Source organism: Amblyomma americanum, chromosome 6 (genome assembly GCF_052857255.1).
Source record: "Amblyomma americanum isolate KBUSLIRL-KWMA chromosome 6, ASM5285725v1, whole genome shotgun sequence".
Taxonomy (NCBI): Eukaryota; Metazoa; Arthropoda; class Arachnida; order Ixodida; family Ixodidae; genus Amblyomma; species Amblyomma americanum.
The window spans coordinates 69245025-69270192 of record NC_135502.1 but is presented as its reverse complement, the minus strand read 5'-3'; the positions used below and the strand labels follow the sequence as shown (position 1 = coordinate 69270192).

General features: G+C 43.5%; 2 protein-coding genes across 3 annotated transcripts in view; both read right to left on the bottom strand.

The window, feature by feature from the left end:
• Window positions 1-6317, bottom strand: part of atos (atos homolog atossa) — a 99987-nt gene extending 93670 nt beyond the window's left edge. The window contains exon 1 of one of the 2 annotated variants that reach the window (XM_077627233.1): window positions 6129-6317. The gene's annotated coding sequence lies outside the window, so the exon portion shown is untranslated. The remainder of the gene's footprint in view (window positions 1-6128) is intronic. The other variant, XM_077627232.1, reaches the window with a different exon arrangement.
• A 1412-nt stretch (window positions 6318-7729) lies between these two features.
• LOC144093648 (G patch domain-containing protein 4-like) lies at window positions 7730-25067 on the bottom strand. Its single transcript, XM_077627234.1, has 7 exons — window positions 24917-25067; window positions 24673-24746; window positions 22386-22472; window positions 20687-20767; window positions 18654-18742; window positions 13107-13157; window positions 7730-8015 (listed from the first exon to the last, which is right to left on the bottom strand). Exons 1-7 carry the CDS (start codon window positions 24969-24971, stop codon window positions 7766-7768), a joined length of 687 nt encoding a protein of 228 aa, XP_077483360.1. The 5' UTR covers window positions 24972-25067; the 3' UTR covers window positions 7730-7765.
• Window positions 25068-25168: the final 101 nt, after the last annotated feature.

Here is a 25168-nt window from a genome sequence, read left to right as displayed (position 1 = left end):
GCTCATAATCACCGCAATTAGTGAAAAACTATATGCTTCACTACATCAAATAATTCTTGGAATGTCATAGACAATGACAAGTTTTGGCAACTTGAAATGATAGCTCTATTTTATGAAAGACTGCCAGCCCCTTGCACGCTCAGATTTCAGCCGCGAAGGCCAAGATGGAGAGACTTGTGCAAAAAGAATAAATGCCATTTTTACAAATTGAGGATGTGGCCAAGATCAAAGGAGCACTAGGTGCACTTGGTACACTCTCTAGATTGCACACGGAACTATTTCACCTGTTATAAGCAGAACAACTAAGTAATGACAACCACGTAAGTTTGTGTACAAGGGGGAGTAAGAGGCCACGGCCTCCTTAGCCTGCTTGGGGCAAGAGTAAATTCTGAAGTGCCTGCGCAGCAGTACAATATGACTGCCTCTTTGGCATGTCCTAACGAAATCAAATATTGCATTTTCAAGGCCCCTAGGAGCTACGTCTACAAGAAAAACTATGTTTGGAATTACCATACAAGGGAGAAGTACTACGAGCATACATAAGGGTCCATATGAGTATTAGATCAGGAGCTACCATAGACTCCTATGTATTCCACTGAGGCTATTTTCTTGATCATCATCTATGGTCACCCAGATAAAATTGTATGCTACTGAGTCTACACCAGCCAACACAAAAGTGCAAAGGGTAGCCCTATAAATGCTTCACTTTAAAACAGGAAGAGGAGTACTGCTGGACAGCTTTAGTCTCCAAACTGCAGGATTCCGAATATGCCTGTGGGTGCACAAATTGTTTCAACTGCTTTAGGATTGTGGAATGCAATCTGCAATACCTATAATAGCACCCTTAGAACTTCACCAAAAACTTTATGAATACTTCCACCAGAAATATCCATCAGTGATCAGTTTAAGATGTTAAACCCTTTCGCTTCTGATGTTAAACCCCATAAACCAAACCAACCAGTTCCCGAAAGATTTATTTATGCGATAGTAGTAAAGCATATATATTTCACCTCAGTGAAGAAAGCACCAAAATACCCATAAGCATCCACTTTTGGCAAATCCTAGCACAGGTATTAAAGCACTGGTTTCATGTGATGCAGTAAAACGGCTGTCTAAGTAGATTCTTTGTGTGTGAACAATAGTGCATATGAACAGTACCGTGTGTAGTTTTACAGGAGTATAGACACCAAATTTTTGTTTTGGTGTTTTTGTCTTTGTAATGATGCATAAAATGTTAGTATGCATGGATCACCACATTATATTCACCTGTGACTGGTAAATAATTTATAATTCAATGTCCTCTCTCATGCTACTTTCGCTTCATTTTCAGCTGCCAAGCGATGACAGACACCGAGGTTTAGTAGAGGTCATGCGAGGCAACAAAAGCTGACATAATCACTGCTTTGTTGTTATAATTTACTGCAATGCTTAAGCCAGCCTTCCTCAAAAGCCAAAACAATAATGAATTAAAAAGCAGCGATATTATTGCACTTTTTCATGCTTCATGTGACCTCTTTGACACAGCCATTGCTCAGCTGTTGAAACCAAAACAACATGAGAAAAAATTTAGTTGCGAAGTGTTCAGTGATCATGGGCAAATACAACATAGTGATCCATGTAGTCATACAATACATGTAGTCGTACACAGTTAATATGACCGATATTAGTATGGATAATTTTTCTGGGGAGCAAGGTTATTTTTAAATGTGTTTATACCTTGTTAATATAAAAACTTGTGGTCTGAACAATGGAGAGGTTGAAAAAGACCTCATAGAGGTCCATGCATTCTTGTTGCATTAATATAGACAGCAATTAGAACAAAAGACTGACTACTCAAACCAGGTAATTCCTTTCCTCTCTTTTGAATGAGAGACACCAGCGAAACGCAGTGCAAATGACTTAGTGACAACTAAGAGGGCGAGGACGGGGCCTAGTAGGTTGTGCATGATGCTTATTACGCACTACACTTTAGGGAACGAACACAGAAGAAAGGACAACGACAGGATGCAGGGTGAACTGACAATTGTTTACTAGTAAACGAAGTAAGTATTAGGTAACGTCCTGTCAGTGTCCTTCCTTTCTTCTGTGTTCGTCCCGTAAAATGTAAAGTGTAATAAGCATCATTAGTGACAACATTTTTATTATTCTGTTTTGCGGTTTCGTGCATTAGAATGCAAGGTGCCTGGTCGAGGCACCTTTACATTTGCCGTATTGCATGAATGGCTGTGAAGGAACCTCTCTCAACAGCTTCTGTGATGTTGAAAAACGTGTTAGCAGCTGTCGGGTACAAAATATCGGATTCTTGGGAGGTGAACAGTCACAGTAGGAGACATGGCATCATGCCGTCAAATGCCATCATGTACCTCATAAACTGTTTCGTGCTTCCAGCTGCACTGTATTTTTTTTTCATGATAATGGCAACAAGAATTTAACTTTCAAGGCTTTCAAGATTGTTTAATTTTCACTTAACTGGACACTACTATGCGCAGAAGCAGACCTAATCACAATGAGTTTCTTCAGTTTTTTTTCCCCTTCAAAATTGGTTAACATGACTGGCTCACCCTAAGATAGTTTTGCTCGGTGAGCGAAATGTCCATATTAATGGGGCACGACTGTATACTAATATTATAGACGTCATCACAGAGTAGGAAAAATGCAACCAAAATTTACTATCTATAGTTGAAGTCAGATTCCTGCAGGCACACACTATTTGCAAAGGTTACTTCTGCCTAGTATGGATACTTATGCGATTAAGAATGGACTACATGTGATGCCAACTTGTGGACGGAACACTGAAGCCAACTACACCCAATTTTAGTTTTCAGTAGAATTTGACTGTTCAGTCAGCTGTGGCCTTGCTGGCATTTGTTTGGCAGCGAGACATGCATTTACTGCCGAGAACATTTTACCCTGCCACTTTATTCAAAATTAGGATGATGACGTCGAGAAAAATCATAGACTCCCGAGATCGCTGGTAGGAATCAGATGGTGGTGTGATCTAGCCTCACAAGATATCAATACTCGCATTTCTCAGCCTTACCTCAAAGAGAAATAATCACATGACAGCTTAAGGTTTTATTCTGTGGAGATTAACAATCATGCCATCCTTGATGACTGGCAGAAGTTATGCACACAACACAACTCGCTGCAGGTTCAACAGTGTGTAGCGCCTATAACGGAGCAGCCAAATAAGTAGCTGTAGCAAATGATTTTTCACTCTCTACTGCCCTCTGCTTTTTATGCCACTTACAGTTTTGACTTATTAAATAAAATCTCCTGCATTTCAGTGGTACTGGCATCAAAGTTTCATTCTGAAACTGACCACGGACCTTAGTAATCATATTGCTGCCAAACGGCGGGAATGCAGTGGCTGTTCCAAATTTCATTTGTAGTGTATGTTGTACATACTGGCAAAAGACCATGAAATTGTATTATTAGCATCCAAATGAACAATATTTTGGCGCTTGAGCATGAAATTGCTCTGGAGCAACAGGAAATGGAGTGAGAACTTCCTCAAGAAAGTCTTTCCAGAAAGGTATGTCCAAAGATGAACATTTTTAGGCAATTTAGGCACAATTACACAATGTCTGGCATACCTCACTGAAACAGCTTTTTTGTCACTGTAAATGAAAGCAACCTTTTAGGAAAAGTAATTTATATGTTACTCTTTTGCATTGTAGTAATACTTTTATGTGTGCAGCACTCCACCCTATTAGAAACAGATGCAAGGTCATGCGCTAATAGATGGAGCTAGCACTTCCTACTTACATGCTCAACTTTTGAGCAGAGCCAAAAAGTGTGCAATTACAAACAACAAACTTATGTGCACGGATGCAGGTCACTCTCAATGAAGCAGGCATAATCAGGGGCAAAACTATAGTGGAGACCTGACAGAATGAGATATTTTTAATGTCCTAGAAAGGTATTAATGAAATTTGCTTTACGTTTTCAAGCCATGTCATGTTATTAGATAGTTAATGTACTAACAGTCTGCACTCTTCAGTCAATGCTACCGGTGAATAATAAATAAAATGCTAATGCAGAAGAGCAAAAGGTCATGCTGCCTTACTGACTTCAATCATGAGCCCAGAATTTACAATGAACATCTTGCACCACACGCACAACAGTTTGGCGGCTACTAATTCATTGCATAGCAAGTGAGGCTAAGAATAACACTGCACCTGTAAATAGTTTTATTGGTAAGAATGAAGCAAAATAAAAGCGGAAAACAAGGGTACAATAAAAAATGCATACCACAATATTATTACAGAGCAAGACTTTGGAACAGTACAAATAAAAACAAAGTGCTGTAGTAAAAGGTACAGTACTTCACAGTGAGATAGCAGGAAACATCTTACCATCACAGCAAAAAACTGAAACACTTGCTTGAGATGGATTTAATGGGGGGCGGTCATGTACGATAAATGAAAGTTGTCAGCTCATTAATATAGATGTATTCAGCTACACAGGCAGCATGTTGCAAGGAGCTTGACACTCCCTACTATGCTTTGCTGATGCAATACAGGTCTGTATTTCACACGAAGTTCGCATACCTCAGAAAAATTACAAATGCGACACGAGCAACTACTACTGTTATCAACAAATCCTGCCATGGTCTCTGTCACTACAAAGCATCTGAGTCAATGTTTTCACAGCAGTGGTACCTGACAAAGAACTAGAGACGGAAAACACTAAAAATCCAGCAATGCACAACAGAAGAAATCCTCAGGAACAACCAACCACTCACTGAAAAAGCAAACTGTTAGAATTAAGAATAGCGCCCGGATGCATCCTGCACAACAGTACGTAAAAGGATAAGACCGACGAAGAAAGAAAATAAGGAACGAAACAACGCCTGTCCACGAAATGAGAGTTCATAATCTCCCCTGCCAAATATATCCAGACGACAGCAGCGCTTAGAGGGGAAATCCCGACTCTCATCAAAAGCTAACATGCTTTCATGAAACGCTGCCTGCCAGAACAATGCATATGAGGGCTTAAAAAAAAAAAAACAGACAATGGAAGCCATGCACGCACGACATTAAACGCTCTGCTACGTCACCCGAAAAAGACTGTTTCGTGCACAGGCGACCCGTAACAAGCGCTGCGAAGCGCGCGACGCTATGCATGCAAATAGGCGAAACCAAACCAGTTGTCGGAAGAGCCGAAAAAGAACAGCTGCGGCCTAGCAAACAGGGTCGTGAGCACGGGCCAACTGTGATCTCCAGCGAAATGCCGGCGACCGCTGCAGTGGGGCAGTGCCTGGATGCACGGACAAGAGCATGACCTCATCGAGGGAGGGGTGCCTGAAGAGCGACCCACCTAGCCTTTTTTAGTTCACGCTGCTTGCGTCACAAAGACGAGCCGCAGCAGCACGGAACAACGTCTAGCACGCGTGACCAGCGAGCCAAAAAGGCTAACGAGATCGGCAGACGTCAAGAAACGACCTCAGCCTTCGCTAACCTGCGACGACACGTTATAACAACGTACGCAAGGTTACGATCGGTTTACGGTTTGACCAGACGCCGCAATGCGGCTGTGGCAAGGCGGAGACACAAGGGATGGACAAAGGATCGCACGTACAGCATCGCAATTACGAAAAAGCTATATATAACGCACTAAACAATGCAGTTCTTGTTTACTCAACCACTATTGTTGCGTCTTCGACATGCATGCATATTTTTGTTTTCACGAAACTGCAACCAACTACCAACAGAGCCAATAGCTCCCTGGCTGAGCGTCAACAGATGGCGTTTCTTTTGCACAAAACAGGGGAAAACCACTTTCGTTGGTTTAGCTTACGAAAGCGGCCGTGTTGGAAGGCATACGTCTTTTTTTTTTTTTTTTTGCGCGCTATAGATGCATCACATCATACGCGTCGTCAACGCGTCAGAGGTCAAACAAAAACAGTAACTGATGCGATCATCTCACGTCGATGACGAACGCGAAGAAGGGCTGCAAACGCGCAAACGCTTTCAGTGGTCACCTGCGGTACGTCTTCCTCCAAGACAGGCACGCATATCACAGTGCTGGAGCGAACAATAAACTCCGTGTAGCAGACGGTGATGGGAGGTTTAGGCTTACGCGTGCAGCGCTAGATCCGCGGTTTGCGCTCGCACCGTGCTCACCTCAAGACGTTCGCAGGAATTTCCAGCAACCATCACCGTCCCAAATGTCCGTCAGGCGATTTCCCTCGTGCATGCACCATCCACGTCGCAATGCGACTTGCAAGCATCGGGCATGTCAGCTCTAAACAGTCCGCTTCCTGCACTGTCTTCTGCAACACAACTGAGCCACACAGCTGATCAAACTCGCACGCTAGAGGTCGCATGTCCACGTGACTGGCACCATGCCAACCAATCACGAGGCGCCCAGCTCGACCACTCGCGGAACGCGTAGCAACAGCGTCGTTCATGAGGTCACGTGCGCTTGGGCAATCAGCTGTTTCTCCTCCACGCGAAGCCACGCCGCAGCTGCGCTGGAAGCGGCAGGACGTGCCGACGTTTGCTCGCTGCTTCTCCTTTCCCCTAAAAGCATTTGTAAACAAATGACACGCTGCCGCTCCAGCTTACCACGCTCAGCAGCCTTTTGTCCACCGCCCACTCAGTCGGCTTCGGCTGCGACGTTTCGCTCAACTACTTCCGACCCTTGCCACCTGCAACTGAGGATGCGGTGTGACGCAACAGTAATAAATATACGGAAGCCGCAACCGTTTCAAGGGCTTTATGATTTTCCTCTCTGCGTTCAAATCGCGATGCGTGACCAGGTATGCAGGCACAATTTGCATCGGGAAATTCGCGGTGGATGTGTGCAGCTTAAAGCGTGTCGCCATCCGTAGCGGCAGTGACGGACGCGAGCGCGCAGCCCGAGATAACAGCTGCTACGCGTAGCAACCCGTAATACAGATTATTGCTCGGGAGAAACCAGTCGCTGCACTGCCCGTTACATTACAGCTTATGAATCGTCACAGAAAATGTAAAATGTAGTAGCGTGCAGAAGAATATGGACCATGCTTCGGCGGGCAGCCTTCTCACTCGTTACCTAGCGAAAAGTAATGGATGTTTCATGCACATGCAAGTAATATTTACTTTTGCCCTTGCACATCAAGCCAGCAGACATTTATTTCCGTTATGCAATGCAACAGAAGACTTTGAACGCTGAAGTATGGTCTATATTATTCTGTCCACAACTGTACACTTGATTCCTTGCACTATTAAATTCAATACCGTGTTATGCTAACCACTCAACACATTAAAACAGAAAGCAAAAATGATGCAGCCGTAAAGACACTCTCTTCACGCAGTGTTATATCAGCAGATTAACTCATGTGCAAACAATTTATTTTCCTTTTCAACTAAGAAAGATAACGTAGAGAGAGGCAAAAGCAAAGAGGTCAGCCCTAAGTGACGTTCTTTGGTGAGCTACAATATAAACCTAAAACACAGCTCTGGTCAAAGCTGGAAGCAGATGATTGAAACAATGCCACCATTTGTCATGACAACACAACAGATTCGTCTCTTTTTAGAGCTGACTTGTAATGCAATGATATGATGCACCTTCAACACTCCAAGCTCAGATGTAAGAAATCTTTGGTGCAATTATAGTGAAGTGAACTTTGATTATGGCTAAACACCTGCTGCATACAAAAATAATCAGTTCAAGGAAGCTGCCCATGTAGACAGCAAACATAATGACAAGAGACGCATGACACAGTTACAAGTAGCAAAATGCTTTGGTAACATAAAACAATTTCCTTTTTATTGTTTCAGCCTACATCAACTGCATCATGTTTCAGTTTCCTTTTCTGCCGTTTGTGGGACTTCTTTTTTAATTGTTTTGGCATCATATTCGGACTTCCATCATCTTGTGCGGAAACTTGACAGCTGTCCTTCAACAGTGCAGCTCTTTTGTTTGGCAACTTATCCCTGCCACTGCTTGGCATGCACAATAGCCAGTCTTCTTGTTCCTGCACACGCTTAAGTTTCCCACTCATCCTATGGCCATGTCTTGCAGCTCTGCAAAAGATAAAAGAAATATGCCCGTGTATCAGCAAACATGCAGCATGCTGTTCTCAAAGGCCGCATTTCCGTGCGAAGTGAACAATGGTGCAACCTGACTTGCTGTACATATGGTGGGGGAAACCTTGACAATACTCATGCATTCCGAGACTGCTCACACATTCCAACTGCCCCCACCCAGTACCTGTCTCAAATTCGAGCTAGAAACAGCCCTATTTCATGGGCAAGCCAGCTCACATTATCACACTGGCTTCACTATACAGCCTTTATCAAAAATATACAGCCCAAGCTGCAGGGCTTCTAAGCCCTGCAGCATGGCTCGCTTTGCATCCTCAGTGACCCTAATCCCTCGAAGGCAGGAGGAACTCGCGTCCTCAACCCTTCCAAGATTATGACTGCTAATTGTGCTAGACAGCCTCGCTATACAGTTTAGAAGAAAACACCTTGGGATTTATAGTTCTGACGAAGGCTGCCATACATACTATCCTGGCTTGACAACACTGCACTAGCTATCAGAGCTAGACACGTTTCATACAAGAGAATGTGTTCCTTGAAAAACTAAATCAGTAGTCCATTTGTTCAACGGTGATACCTGTTCTTAAACACATAAGTAGCAGCAGTGCCAATGCCATCTGTAAGAAAAAAATCTCTAAGCGCTTTTTCAGTTTTCAAGGAAGGCCACAAGCATGAAATGCTTTATAGCTGGAGAAGCAATAATGCCACTTAACTCAATCGCACCTAACCTGGCAGTCGTGACATGCATGTGCTCTACAACATTAGCAATACTATGGCACATTCACACAACATACTGGCCTAGTTCAGCTGTTCAGTGCATAAATAGATTCACGATGACGGTGATGAATTTTGATGCCACAAGAGCAGCTTTAGCTAAAGAGCACCATGGCATAGGATGTTTATTGTCTACACAAGGTGGAGTCAAAGACCCATTTTCCAGACATTTCACCTCAATGAAGCTCAGCAGCAGACAAGGGGAGACCTAGCACCCACTGGAAAACTGGTGTGTACCCGGTGGTAGCACCAGGGACCGAGTTTCGCACTTCCCGCATATAAGGCAAATGCTCAAGCCACTTGGCCACTACTGCGGTGAGGAAGTATATTCAGAACACCACCGAGTGCTCTGTTTACATCTGTATATATCATATAAATCTGCACATATGTTTCTGAAATAAACAAGACAAAAATGTTCTGCAGTTTCAGCCTGTGTCTTGACATGTGAGGCACTTCTGACACACATGAACGAGTAATGTGGGGGCACATTGCTACTGCGCACACTAGGTTACAGATCATGGCTTTTTGTCTTTCTCTCGCCCTCTCTTTTTTTAAGTGGACCGAATCAACCTTTGATAATGAACACTTAAATTTATTTCAGCTTGCTCTCATGAGTGCGACAGTCAAGAAATCACAACGCTAGGGCATCATTAGTAAATGCACCACAACACTATGGCATCACGAGTAAATGATGAAAAGGTCTGAGAAAACATGTTTTTAAGTTCACTTCTTTGTGACAATACAGAGTGTCTTTTTAATCAGGAGTTACCGTGGCAGCTTTCTGAGAATTCAACGGGAATATTACCTGGCAGTGTGAAAGTGCACATGTTGATAACCACTGGCACGGCTTTGCCACTGTTCTTTTTTTTTTTTTTCAAATTGCATTTCGGAAACATAATTTAAAGGAAAGATTCTGGAATGCAGGCACATGCACAGCTGTCCCACCTCCTGTTGACCTAGCTTTTCACCCATTTGCTCCTTGGTTTGTGTGCCATTACTTCCACAAAGAACACAAGCAGACAGCCTCTCACATTAAAAATCCGAACAGCCAAAGTAAATGAAATGCCGACAGTGAAATGAATCACAGGCTTTGCACACACTGCCACTGCAAGTTTTTCTCCAACATGACGGCCCCTGCGAATTGAAGGAGCTATGATGAAAAATTCAACTTGCAAGCTGATGAATATGCGCTGGCGAATAGGAACTGAGCAGCAGGGAGACAGTTCGACGTGAGTGAAAAAAAGACTCGAGACAGGTGCAAGAGAGCTCCGGCGAATGAAGCCAATAAAAAATGCACACTGCAGGAAGAAGGCATGCTAGCTAGACCTCGAGGATTGTTAGCGCATGGCACCTGCAGCAAGAACATGTTTTCGTCGCACTCTTTAACAAAGAGATTCTCACCGCATTATTATAGTCCTTACCGAATGCACAGCCGTGTCTTATACATTTATGTGACTTATGTGCGATTTAAAAAAAAAAAACACTGCCATTTGCAGGGCAGCAAGACATAAACAGATGCGACTTGATGACAAACAAATATGGTACTGTGGTTAAATGTGTGCTTTTTCTGCTATTACTTCATTACCTTTCGTAGGCAAAGCACACCAGTGGTCACCCTGTTGTCGTTGGTGAAGCTGAGCCCCAAAAAACATCCGCACTCTCGTCTTTTCCTGTGGAAGTCACTCAACATCGCTACACACTGTTAACAAATCTTCCTGGAGTGACAGATTTTAGAAGCTAACAGTAATGGAGTGGTATGTAAGCATGCTGCAACTGAGACTGCCCTGTGGAACGTCTCAATGCAGTGCTCACAGCAACGCAGTGTGTGGTAACTTGCACCGCTTGGTAGAAACAAACAGAAGCTAGTACAGTATACTGTCCACGCAGCATTTTTGGTTGTGGTGCTTAAAAGTTAGGAAATTAAACTACAGTGTATGAACTCAGCAACGTGGTTTCTGTAGTGTTTTTTTAAAACACACTGTCAAGGCAGCGCTGCACATCACTTGAAACTCTAGTGCTGCGCCCTTGTGGTAATGTGCCCCTAAGTAGGCTTGTAGTGCTTGTACAAAGGACCACAAAGGTAACTCTAAGACAAATTCAAGCTTCAGAGGAGTATGTGTTACAGTTACTGTTAGCAAATACTATAAACTCAAACAACGTACTGTATATATGCGGGTAAGAGCCGCACTTGTGTACAGGCCGCTCTCCCCAACTTGGGTGCTCACAACCAGAAAAAAAATATATATATCGCTACACAACTGGTGTGGAGAGTGAATGATGCCTATATGTATGATGGCAGATGGAAGGTAACTACTGCCTTCAAGCGAAAGACACTTATGAAGGAGACATCTCCGAACAGAATCAATGTGAGACGAAAGTGGCTGTATGTCCGACGTACTATAGTTCCAAGACTGGGGGAAAAGTGTGTGGTCTAACAGGTGGGGGAGGGGGTGAGGGCCTTTTAAAGCATCAAGAGACAATTAAGCACAATTCAGACACCTCTACCCTGAGAGGATGGAAATGGTCGACCATGAACTGACGCCAAGAAGAGCGCTACTTCAGCTCGTCCACTCTTGGATTCTTAATGCGTGGCGTGCTGTGTCCCCTGAGGTTGTTGGCAGAGCTTTAAATTTACAGGCATTTCGAATGTAATGGGTCGAACCTATGATGATTTCATTTGCTAGAGTGTTGAGGAGCCAGGTCAGAGAAGCGGAGACAGCGATAGCAATGAAGGACCTTATATTTATCGGGAACTAGGCGACACACTGTATGGCACAATTAAGTAGCCTCCCCAAAATACAGTTTGAAAACTGACCTGAAAAATGTGACTTTGGGGTAAGAGCTGCACCCCACCAAAATTGCGAAAAAAAAGTGCGGCCCTTACCTGCACATATACGCTAGTTTAGTTGATGTGAAATCTGAGTAGACAGGTTCGCAGACCAACACTACAGCATAAACACTGTAGATGAAAAATGCGGCTACACAGAGCCCACATCGAACACTTTTTGACAAACAAGGTTATTTGCCAAAACGGACAAGCCCCACACTTAAGTGTGCGGACGCCAAAACCATGTTGAACACTAGCAGCAGACTTCCCTTCTTTTGTGCCCTTTTCATGGTCTTTGTGCAAAAAGCGAAAGCGGTATTAATGCTCATGTAGGACCAAGATTACCACTGTGCTGCGTGTTGTTCCTGGTGTCTGAGTGTTCTCTCTAACCGAATTTTGCATCCGCAGGCATTTATTCCATCAGAGATTCGGCACCACAACACTATTGTAAATTATGCTAGTCGCATTGTTTTTGATAGTACTAAGCAGGTGTTTGTTATAGACCCCATTCACTATAAGATTTGCTGGCTGGCAGGAGACTTCTACGGGGCAACACTTAGCCTCTGGAGCTGCCATACTGTGGTGAGGTTCAAAACAAAAATCTCCAACTGAGGGTTGCTCACGGGCTCTTAAGACACTGAAAAAAAGGGAGTGGGGAAGGGGAAGTGAGCCTCACTTCTCCAATAGGTGTGTTGAAGGGCGCTGACAAAAGTACCCCCCCCCCCCCCCCCCCCCCCCCCCCCCCCCCCCCCCCCCCCCGCTAGCCTTGGGGTGGGGGGTCATTATCAGACAACAGGATAGCCCTCGCTCCTGTAGGTGCCTATGCAGGTCATGGTTGCTTGCATAGGCATGCTGTGTAGTTGATGGCACATGAATAAGCACTACAAATGGGCATGATTGTAAATGTTCTGTTCTCAGTAAAAGTGGCCTGTCATTAGTTAAGTGGTAATGGTCAGTATAGGCCGACTTCGATGTATCCTCAGTGTCCTTTTAATAACTTGCAACAGTGGAAGCAGAGTAAATTAATGTGGATTCTTCTTGACAGAAAGCCAACACACAGAGGCAGAAACCAAAGCAGAAGAAACGTCAACAAAGTAATTTTAATGATTAATTTTCCATGTGGCGTTCTCGTCTAACATACACAGTTCTATACGAAGGCTGCGAGCTCAGCCTGTGTGTTTCTTCTTTGTTTTTGTCTCAAACACCTTCCTCTCTCCTCTTTCTGTCTCTCCCTTTGTTCCCCTTCCCAGGTATAGGGTGTAGCATACTGGGCGTCGCCTACTTCACCTCCCTGCCTTTCTGTTCATCATTCTCTCTCTCTCTCTCTAGTAGTGCCTACTAGCTACTGTCCAAAATTGACAATTATATGATGATGTTAATAATTATGTGACTGAATTTTTATGGTGCAAGGGCATCTCTGACAGTTGACAATAATGTTGGAACTAGTCATACAGGGTGCAGCCATTACATACTTGTGTGCTGTGAGACCACCGCATGCCTTGAAGAGCTCCTCATCTGGTATTCTGCAACAGAAGAAATTGCTCATGAGAGCTCAAATGTGAACTAATAAAGTGGTGGCATGCTCTGCTAATTTCAGCTAGAGCCTCTCTGCATCTACTGGCCAGATTTTAGCAAAATATGTGCATCATTATTAAAAAACTCTGCATGCAATCACGACAACACATGCCCTGGCACGCCGCTTTGAACAGAAATTTAACCCAGTGGTTCTCAAACTGGTTTCTGTGGAACCCTTGGGTTCCTGGAGCGGTTTCTGGGTTCTCTGAGCACCCAAATCCATGCATACTCAACCTCCATTATTCCTTTTACTTACTTTATTTTGTGATTAATCATACTGCAACTGATTATAGCAGACTGCTCCTTTTTATCGACAGTCATTAACTGAATTTTGGCGTTTTTTTAAGGACCGTGCATTTGTAAACCCTTGCACGTATGTTAGTGCAGGAAGGAATAGAAACCAAGGCATGTGGTTTTCCTCAGTACCTTTAAAATGCCATTGGGTTTTTGAGAAGCTTAAAAAGATCAAAACCCTGATTTATTCCGTCACAGTGCAAGGTATTGTATAGCCGAGAATCTTTGCATTGTTTGCTTGTTCATTTCTTCAAAGCTGCCGACAGATGGATTTATCGCTTTATTTGTGATGCAAGACGTGACCAGATTTATTGCTAACAGATGTCCTTGTCGCTCTCCGCCCCCTGGCAGCCGCCAAAGCAGCCCGAGCCGTCCTGAAGAAGTAGATCATAAGAAAGGCACAGAAGCTGTCCCAATTGAAGACGAAGTGTGAAGCAGTCATCGTCTCCAGAAGCATTCGCCGGAATACGGACTATTATCGGACTGCACGCGAGCAAAGGAGGACTCCTCAGCACCGAAGATTGGTAGTCACGAATCTTAGTACTGTTTGCTTGTTCATTTCTTCAAAGCTGCCGACAGACGGCTTCACTGCTTTATTTGTGATGCAAGACGCGGCCAGATTTATCTCGAAGTACTGCAGCCAGGCTGAAGTGATTCTAAGTTTTTCCAGACTGTTGCAGCAACTTTGTAAGGCATATTTCGAAAGTTCGCTATAGGCTTTAAACTGAGCACGGCCGAGAGCGGCAGGCATTCTGCTCAATGACCGCTGAGCACGCTTGTTGATTTCGCTGCCGCCGAGCCATTCATCCATTGTGGGTGCATGTCAGTCCAATAAACAGTTTTCTTTTAAAAGAACTCTTTGCTGTCTTCCTCACTGCCTGGACTGCTGTCATCCCAATGTGACGTCTGGTGGAGGTGCCAATGGATGTCTTTGTCGTCCTCACCCTCTGGGTGCTGCCAAAGCAGCCCGAGCTGTTCCGAAGGAGTAGATCACGAGAAAGCCACAGAAGCCGCCCCAACTGAAGACAAAGTGCTTAGCAGTTATCGTCTCCAGAGATGTTTGCCTGGATACGGACTACTACTGGACCGCATGCGAGCAAAGAACTCCTCAGTGCCGACATCAACCATGGCTACAACACCAACCTCCATCATTTTGCGCCAGCCCCGACTGTCGCCCAGGTTCAACGGTTCACCGGCTGAGGATCCTGAAGAATGTCTGGACCAGTTTCAGTGCGTCACCATGTTCAACAGCTGGGATGACAAGACTAAAGTGAGCCACGTTTTCTTCACCCTGAAAGGACCAGCCAAAATTTGGTTCGAAAACCATGAACTTTTTCTGGCGATGCGGGAATCATTCAAGCGAGAGTTCAAGGCATTCACAAGCATCATCAGGAAATAAAGAGTGCAGTTGCTTCTACAGTCATGCATCCAGCACCCAAATGAGACAGTGACCGCATACGTAGAAGACATGAAGCGCCTATTTCAACATGCCGATCCTGACACGATGGAAGAGAAGGTGGAGCTTTTGATGAGTGGTGCTAAAGAGGCATTTTTCAGTGGTCTGACCCACAATCCACCGAGGATCGTTGCTGAATTCATCAGCTAAGCGGCTACCATTGAGAAAAACTTGGAAGCACGAGCCCGCCATTTTCCTCGACAGCTCCAAGTGACCTCGACAACCACTCGGATAACATAGCATTTGGAGACAAACTGTGGGACGTCATTCACGAAACTGTACGGGAAGAGCTGCGTTGCTTGTTACCATCTTCTAACCAGACTCAAGTAGCAACCCATGGGGAAATCGTCCGCGAAGAAGTGCAGCATATGCTTGGCTCCTTGTCATCGAGGCCTCCAAACGAAGCTCAAGCCATGACCTGCGCCGCTGCAGTATGCAGTCCTCGGCCCCAACGATACACCATAAGTCCTCCTCTCAGATGTGAACCACCTGTTCCCAAACACCACCCCACTGCCCCCACCCGCTCAGCCAAGGAACAAAGCTGAAGCCCCAGGAAATGCGACGCCTGGAGGACTTCCGACATCCAACCGCTGTGCTTACGTTGCGATGAAGCTGGCCATATTCTTCGTCACTGCCCGCACCGACGTAACACTCTTCGTGGTTTTGCCATTGACGCACCCCAGCCTACATTGAGAAGAGCATGTGCCAAACCACCTTTCCCGCTCACCATCACTGTCAGCCTCGTGCTTCGTGTCGCCACGTCGCAGCTATGCAGCGGCTCTTCGTAGCATTATCATATACAGTAAAAATCATTAAGATGAACTCTGTTATGCCAAATGCTTTCATTTAGCCCCATTTAGCTTTCCAGAAAAACAATGTAAAAAAAGAGTGTGGTTATCATAAACCATCCAACCTGTGCATCGTTTAACAAATTTCAACAAAGCCACACTAACTAGCCTTCCACAGTACAAGTGGTCAATAGGTGTCTGTGAATGCACTGTGTTCTGCAAGGAAAGAGAATGCAACTAAAGAATGCAGTGACATAAAATAAAAGTTAAGAGCATAACCGAACAGGTTATCAAGCATTCTGGCCACGCAGCTACGTCAGGTGAATTGAGGCTGACCTAGCATGTGGCACGGACTTCGGTGCATTCTGTTTTTTAAACCCAACCACAGGCTTTCAGGAATGTACAGGCTGCATCAAGAACCTTTATCGAATGCTGTGCAGATGTTTTGCAGCACACGTAAACAAACCAACTAAAGTGTGTTAAACCACAACTTTTGAATGGTAGTCTAAAGGTGCTGAGTGAACTAATCCTGACAAAATTATTTGCAGCAAAATACTTCTCACCAATTCTTGTCTCGTCACCAATTTGCTCTTGGTGCTGATACATTCCCACATATCTCAATATTTCAGTCACCTCTATTACATTAAACTTTTGATGATCTGAAGATTTGCAATGCCTCATGTTTGTCACAAAGTGAGTGTACTGTTTGGCAAATAATGGGTGCAAACTGAGACCAACAGGGCAGCGTGATTCTGAGGAATGCTGAATTGTTGCGTTAACAATTGCAGGAAGATTGCCGTCGTCATGCTCAGCGTAAGCGGGTGACATTATTTGTTTTTTCTTACTTCGGCCAACTTAAAGGTGCACTGAAGAGGGATCTGAACTCATCTTTTTACCACGGGAACTCCATTTACACGTTCCGAGCATTCTTAGAAACTTCGAATCATTGTCCTGTGTGGCCGATTTCCCTAATTTAAGTTGGATTGAACGTCCCGGCTCCCGTCTTTTTTTTTTAACTCAACGCTGAAGGTAGGAGGAGTCAACCAACGTGTGGAGTGCCTTTAACCCAGTGCCGTGGCGGCTTGCTGCTCTGCTATCGGCGGAGTGATACAAAGAGTTCACACGTATTTTTATTTCTGTGGGCCTAATTTGCGGCTATGTTGTCTGCGACTGAAAATATTTATTCACAGAAACCTAAAAACAAAATAAAAGCGAAAGCGAAGCCATCACGGGACTGGCTGAAAGGCACTCTACGTGTTGAATGACTCCTCCTACTTTCAGCGTTCAGTTCAAAGAAAAGGCGGGAGCCGGGACATTTAATCCGACTTAAATTGAGGAAATCGGCCGCACAGGACAATAATTTGCTCGGCATGTGTAGGTCAAGTTCCCGTGGTAAAAAGACGAGTTCAGATTCCTCGTTAATGCACCTTTAAATTATGTCCTCATGCTCAAGCTTGCCAATACGTGGCAGCATGCAAATTCTTCATTGCATTAATCTTTAACATTCAAGCAATCGGCCTTTTTTTTCCTAGCTCAATAAATTCATACGTAACATATGAAATCGCAGCCTAAATGAAACGATGTATTGTTGTGTACGCTTGATTAAACAGCTACTGACTGAGATAAAGTTTTTTTTCGTTTTGTTTTGCTGTTCTATATCTTGCTGATACTATCAGCTGTAAATTCTTGCCTTGTTATTGTGGTTCATTTCAAATTGTTATTGATTGCTCTTAACACGCAAAAAAAAATTTGGCAGTTTTAAGGCGTTATATAACAGCATGGTCACTGCTCGGCTGTCTATAAGGAATGCTTTGTCATACTGAATTTCAGTGCAAGTTACGCGGTTTTTTTTCTTTTCTCTCACTTCCCATTGCTGTTGGTACTATTTTGTTTTGCATGTTTCCTGCTAAAATGTTTTCGCATATTGTGTGGTGTGACATTTCACTTAAACCCTGCGTGCTGGCTCTGCCCGTCAAGCCCAATGCGGCTTTGGCAGGCCTGTTATGTATTAGTGATGATGAAATTCTCATTGTGATAAAGTATTATTATTATATTATTATTATGCGAGCATGCAGTTACTGTATAGGCGGTAACAAGGTCAGACATTTTTATGATCATCGGCGGCTAGTTCGAAAACACTTTCCGCTGCAGCTTCAGTGTGGAGCACATTATGCCTAGGAACACAGAGCGAACCGGGAGTGAAAGGCATACATCACTGCCGAAAGCACATCGCCGGCGCATTCGCATCACAGGAGATAATAATGTTTTATTTTTTCTTTGTGGTGCAAATTCCTAGTACATATGCTGCTGCCTGCTGCTGCAGAGTGACACGAAGACATGTCACTGGCATCTGAAGATGCCAGGACATCTGATGATCTGCAGCAGCCATATTTCTGGCACATCATCAAAATCATCATTTCAGAGGCGCATGTGACGCTTACTACTTCACGCGCAGGGACGGAAGCGCACATGTGCTTCATCTAAAGTCACCTCTTCGATACCAAAAGGCTTGGCTGTGCACGGTCTCAGAACTAATTCCTGCAGAATGAAAACGGGCGTTTTTGTAACATGCAGGAAAAATAATTGAAATTAATTTTTGAAAGCCAGAGTAGTGGACGCATTTATTAAGCGAATGCATCAGTTGTGCGAGATTTTTGATTATATGACCCCCGGATTAAACGCTGGTTTCATGCGGTTCCCTGAAAGTCGTATAATTGAGGTTCTACTGTAGTGTGACAATGTGAAAAAAATGTATACCCACAAGCAGTACTAGCATGGCATGAAAATCACAGTGTTAGTAAAAACTGTACTAACCATCAAATAAATGCTAAAGGATGAGAAAGCTGACTATACAAAAATAAATAGAATTCTTTTTATACTACCGTTGGCTGGTGAACTGGAATTACCTTTCAGATGACTCATCTTCTTCTCTATTATGATGCTTTTCAACTGCAGGAGAGGCTTGCACCCAGTTGCTTCCCTCCTGAATCCCTGCCTAAAACAAAATTGATAACAGTTAAGTCAGCATTCCAAAAATAAGTACCAGAAGGGTGCTTATTATCAGTGGTTATTAAACTCGGGAATAAATTCTACTGCGCTCAGTAAGTCTTAAACAGAAAAGTAGCATATTGAGCTTTATCTAGAACAGCAACACAAAGTTTAGCATTTCTACAGCTGCCATTAGTGGTTATTTGCAGCTGCCTTCAGTTCAGCAGTTCAGACTAGACAGTGCCAGCTCATCAACATATAGCAATGTCCACAGGATGACTCAAAAATGCAGAAACAAGGAGGGGGTGCAGTTAAGTTTCAAGCGTGCCTGAAAGTGTTATGGTAGCTTTTACTGCAGGTACGCTACACAGAAAAATGAAGTGTGCCTTGAACAACACAAAGCATAGGTTATGTGCGTCATGAGAAGGCTGTGTGATGAAACCCAAATGTCACCATTAACACACACTACATGTTGTAGCAAACAACATTCTCCCAAGTTACTAAAAGGTAATTAATATTGCAGCAAAGCTTTGTAATGTTAGTTTATTCATGCTCAAAACTGCCAGCATGAGACTTTGTTCGTGATGAGAGATGTGAAATTCATCTGGAATGTTTGTAGCTGCGTGCAGCTGGTTTTATGTTGTTCAAGATTATCATAGGCGTTTTACATGCTTTACCTAGAAACTTCATCAACTTTAAGCTGAATGCAGCCAAGAGTGGCTGCGATTATGTTTTTCGACGATCATTGAGCACGTTTGTTGCTATCGCCAGCGCCGAGTTGACTTTTCTGCGAGTGCAAATCAGCCCAATGAAGAGTTTCTTTTGGAAGTCTTTTGCTGTCTTCCTGACTGCCGAACTTCTGTCACCACCACGTGACAACAAGTAGACTCCCTTTAAGACAAACTTGAAGGGAGCAGAAAATTTGTTAGCCCCTATCAGAAGTTCACCTTAACCGAAGTGCCCCCAGAAAAGATGTGAGCATGCTATGCGTATCCAAATATGAGAGCAATGAATAAAGTTTGCAGTGAGAGGATAATTGCAAATGGAACATATATGGAAAAATGCATGAAATGACCTGTAGGGTGAGGGCATAAAACAAGCACATATTATCCTATTTGAAAACGGTACTGGTCTAATTCATTTTTTTCACTCTCACTTTTTCGCTCTCTCGTTTCGTCAGCAACTGCTACTTGTGTTTTTTTTGCTCCCGACTTAATTTATAAGGGTCCAAAGTGCTCTGGTGGTGCCCAGCTGGGTTGCTGAGCATTTCTCTCTTATTTCACTCCTTCCGCCGTGTAGCTGTTATCGACTCTACTAGCAGGCGCACAAGTCCTTCTGCCCACTGCAGGCAGTGCCATACAAAGCCGATATCTGGCCATCTCTGCACTGCGATAATGCAAACTGCGCTGCCGTGTTTTCAAAATTTGGCTCCCAACGGTTTTTTAAGCACTCGGTAAACGAGCAGGTGCGCTCCACGCCTACATGCCTTTTAGTCTGCTGGTGGAAACGTGTGGCACTTGATGTGCGCACGATACCAAGATCTGGTACCCCTGCACCGCATGCAGGTAGGAGCGAAGGTATCTTCCCTTTTCTGCATTAGTAGCAAGAAAGCTGTCCTGCAGGACAGCATCTCCACACAACAGCGCTAACTTGCGTGCAAGCTATTCTGTCGAGGTGCATTTTCTAATGTGGAAGCATTTTATATATTTTTCCTTTGCTCGACGGTGGCATGCAAACGCCCCGTGTATGCCGTTGCATAGGGTCGCCGGGTTTCGTGGCAACTGCGCAAGTTCATCTTCACGAGCGAAACAGTTCGTCTTAAGCGGATTTTTTTTTTTAGATCGAATCCTATGGAGAACCAACCAAATGGTTTCACATTGTTCATCTTACTCGAGACCTCGTCTTAACCAAGTTCGTCTTAATGGGAGTTTATTGTGGTCATAAACCTCACCTTTATAAAGCCACTGTAGGAGTTCCTTGGAAAAGCCTTTTTCTTTTCTTTTTTTGGTACTTTGGAAACAGTAGTTGTGCCCTAGAGGATATTGAAAAATATATCAACATAAATAACAGAAAAAAGAACAAGGTGATGCAATAAATAAATATAGAACAAAGAAAGGCAAGTACAAAAACAAATGAATCCTTTCACACAGTTCATCTTGTCTATGTGTTGCATGCTTCAGACACCTTTCACTTTCAAGACCACACCTGGCTTTTGCCTTCATTACATAGCTGCGCATATTATCCAAAGCTGCTTCTACGTGGAAAAGAAGCTTGCAAGCATGAAGGATATGATGAACAGTGTGAAAGTTGTCGTTTATTGAATTCACTTTCTTTGCAGCCAACTAAAAATTGGGCAGTCAGGACTGATATTCAAACTTCGATCTCATGAAGCAGTCATCGAATATCTGAGGCAGCAGAACTGGATGCGGCCCTCAGCTGTAATACAAAGCACCGCTAAAACAGCTACTAGGATAAAGAGGCCTGCATCGGTACTGGAATGAGCTTGATTCGGTGGCATGCCTCAGCCACAACAAAATTCAGTTTCTTGGTAGCAACCTTGGCCCAAAGACTTTTGCCCCATTGTGAAGGCTTAAAACATTCTAAACAATATAAGCCTGTGAAATAACGATCCAAAATAAGGCATTTATTCATGAAGTTCGTTGGAGGTGCAATGTCGACATTCTTATCTGGAAAAACGTATAAGAAATCTTGTTCCAAGTCTGTATCCACGAAAAAAAAAAGAAAAAAAGAGAACAGCACAGAGGGACAAGCATGTATATTTAGTTAAGTGTTGCTTCTATAACTTTTGATACCTATGCCATTAAACTCCTTGAATGCAGAAAGACGATCCTCTTACCTCTTAATAAGGCTAATACCTGTGCCACACGTGCATAAGAAATAGCAGTAAATGCCTTAGGCCTTAAGTTTGCTAGTGTCATTATTTTTGGAGTTAGTGCTACACATCCACATTTAATGTCATTAATACGAGAGTCGCGATGATGACAACGCTTGCAAGGCAGTAAAAAATTTTCCCTGAAAGTAAATAGTGCCAATGAGCATGCAGTCGTTCAAATGTAAAACAAATTATTTTGCAGAAAATATCGCTGTTCTTGCTTGACAAGCTGAAAAATTAGCCATAAACTCACGTGTCAGCACACGAGCTGAGAGTACCTATCAGAAGTGCTCATAAAAATGGCGCCCTTCACATCAAAAATGCAGTAGGGATGCCTCATATGACAAAACGTCATGAATAAACCATTTACTGCTGGAAATGAAGTTGTTACTGACAAATTTTCAAGCTTTTCTGCGTGTAGGATGGGAATGAGAGTATGCACTGCTCAGGCAAATGAGTTGTGGTCAACTCAGTAGGTTGCAAATGGCAGTAAGGCTAATGCCAATAAATTTACATGTGTGGCACCCCGCAAATGCCAATACAACTTAAGGCAGTAAGCACTTACTGGCATTAAATCTGTCCATATGCATGGGTATAAAACAGCTCACCTGCACAGGGACGAGGGAATATGAGACAAGACAAGAGAGAAGACACAACGCTGTGTCTTGTCTCTTTTTCCATTGTCCCTGAGCATGTGCGTTGTTTTAGCATTATTATGTCATACCAACTTGCCCATCAGTCTGCACTGTTAGCTTACCTCTGACATGTCAACCTTGATACTCTTAGCAGCATCGTTAAATGCCTTGCTCCACCACTGAGATGTGAGGTCAATCTTGTGCCCCACCTGAAATGAAAGAGAGATGGTGAACGACACACTGAAACAACTATGCATGATGTAACCTAAATTGCAAGATAAGCAACTATGCCTTACATTACCCTAGAAACCGCAGTTGTATTACAGAATAATGCAGCAGCATTATGGTAGTTAAAAGTATGCATAGTCTTTCTATTGCTATTAATCATAGTGCTAGCCTCTGCGATGTTTTATTTGGGTGCATAAGCATCATTATTGAACGTCATATGTGCCTTAGAAAGAAAATCAAGGGCAACAGTTAAGTATTACATGTCTGTGCGGTAGGAAAGAGGCACACAGTTCCAGCAGGATTATCCCATTTGATCTTTTTGGACTTGCTACACCAATTTTCCTTCTACTACAGATGATGCAAGACAGGTCAATTATTCAAAATTTAAATACCATAATTATTTGTGGCCATTACAGGACACAACACACACTAATTCCCAGTGCCATAATGAATCTCTGAAAACATTACACACCAGTGTGCAAAATGTAGCTTCATTCTTGCAGTGAAAATAGAAAATAGAAATAAAGTAATGTACTTTTACGCATGACAGTGACACTGTACAGTATGAGACACACTGTAGTGACGGGCTACAGATAAATATGTCACTTGGGATTGTTTTGCAAAAATGGTAGTCCAAGCATACTGACATTTTTGCATTTTGCCCATATAAAAATGTTACCATGGCCACGTATTAAAGGAGTATAAACGCCTAATTTTGGTGGCATGTTTTCTTCTCTACAATGATGCGGAAGACACTACTACGCATGAATCACTATGTGATATTCGCTTACGACCACTAAATAATTTATAACCGAATTTTTTCTGTCATGCTGTTTCAATTTTGGTTTCAACAGCCAAACAATGGCTGTGACATCAAAGAGTGCTTTTGTGTCACGTGAGGCATGAAAAAAACGTCCATATAACCGCTGCTTCATCATTTTTATTTACTGCAGTGCTGAAGCCAGCCTTCCTCAAACGCCGGAATGACAAAAAATGTGGAACCAGAGATTACATTGCAGTTTTTTCATGTCTCACGCGACATGTAAGCACACATTGATGTCACAGCCCTCATTCAGCTGTTGAAAGCGAAACAGCACGAGAAAGAAATGCGATTACAAATTATTTAGCAGTGCTGGGAGAATACTAGGTGGTAATCCATGTATAGTAATGCCTTACATATCATTATAAACAAGAAAACACGCACCCAAAAATTAGGTGTCTATACTCCTTTAAGTAAGTGAACTCGCACTCAGCTTGACCTCGCACTCAGCTTGACATAGTAGGGTGGCTAGAACTTAGCCACCCTACTTTAGCCACCCTACTATGGCCACTGAGTTACCAGGATCGGCTTGTGGTTAATATGTCTGTTTATTCAGGCAGATGAACATGAAGAAACTTATAGATGTAAAGGAGACAAAAGTTGGTGATCCAAATGCAAGCATTTCAAAAAGATATATGCGAAGCCCTATTAAGATGCACCTCATTCTAATTTAAATAGTGCTGTGTTCAAAATTTGAATGTTAAGGCTTAGCCCCTGAGAGGTAACGTACTTCATGGTAGAAGCGATGCGACGTGAGAAGAGCAGAAAATTGGGCAAGTATGATGGAATGAAACTTGTTGAAACTTAACGTTATCAACACTTCTGAACAAGTACAACAAGCAGCTATGCTGCCACACAAATGGTCCAAAAGCATGTTGGTAAAAATGCTGTACAAGCCGCGGCTGTCATTTCCACACAGCATGCGAGGCATACCAAGTGAGCGAGTTTTAGTCAAGACACAGACAGGCAGCGGTGACAAAAGCGGCAAAGTATTCCTCTTACAGAAGTAGTGCCTTGAAAAATTAAATTTAGTGCACAGAAATACCAACCACTTTGGCATGCAAGGTCTGTACAAATAGACATAAAACCCTGTCCGCCATCCAAGCAATGCCTGCCAGCCGAATTAATCGGATAATTCTCTCCAACCTCCCCACAAGGACTTCTTGTGAATCACGAGAAAGTCACTTATCGTTGCCTTGAACTGAAGTCTTGAAGCGCAGCTCGTCTGGAGACGCAGCTCAACCCGCTTATCTACTTACACATTATCGATGGTCGGCAGTAAAGTAAAATTCAGGCTCAAGCAGCTCTCATCACATAGCACTCAAAACAACATCGGAATTCACAAAAGTAGTCGCACTTACCCCAGCCGTATCAAACTTTAGTTTCGGCTTCAACGCCTTTGCTATGCCGGTTTCATTCTTCCCGAGTCCCTTGCCTGAAAACAAAAAGTTGTGATGTGCATTAGGAACCAATGCGCAAGTGCAAATGTCCAGTCACTGAAACCGCACACAAGCGATTGGAGAACGAGGTGTAGAGGTCAGCGCAGTGAGCGCAGACATCTGTTGTCAACACAGAGCGACTAAAATCAACACAGCTGTCACCAACCTTCGGTCCATCCGTACTTCTCCAAGATTCCACGTGCGAAAGCATTGTCAGCCATTTAAACTGACAACAAAGCGGCGTTGCCAACCGGCTGACTAGACATATGCCAGAAGTGGCGTTAAAAAGCGTTTATTGTGGCCTTTGAGATCAGTATTTTGCACCTACGAGGATCTTGAAGGCCTACAGTTCATAAGCGACAGTTTTTGTTAAAGCTCGACAGAGGGCTGTAGTTCCCTGCAATGGCTACTAGCAATG

Coding starts and splice junctions, on each gene's coding strand:
- LOC144093648 (XM_077627234.1), bottom strand. CDS start 24,971: ATGGCTGACAATGCTTTCGCACGTGGAATCTTGGAGAAGTACGGATGG. Junction 24,747..24,916: donor GAAGTACGGATGGACCGAAG/GTTGGTGACAGC, acceptor TTTTGTTTTCAG/GCAAGGGACTCGGGAAGAAT. Junction 22,473..24,672: donor TAAAGTTTGATACGGCTGGG/GTAAGTGCGACT, acceptor CTTTCATTTCAG/GTGGGGCACAAGATTGACCT.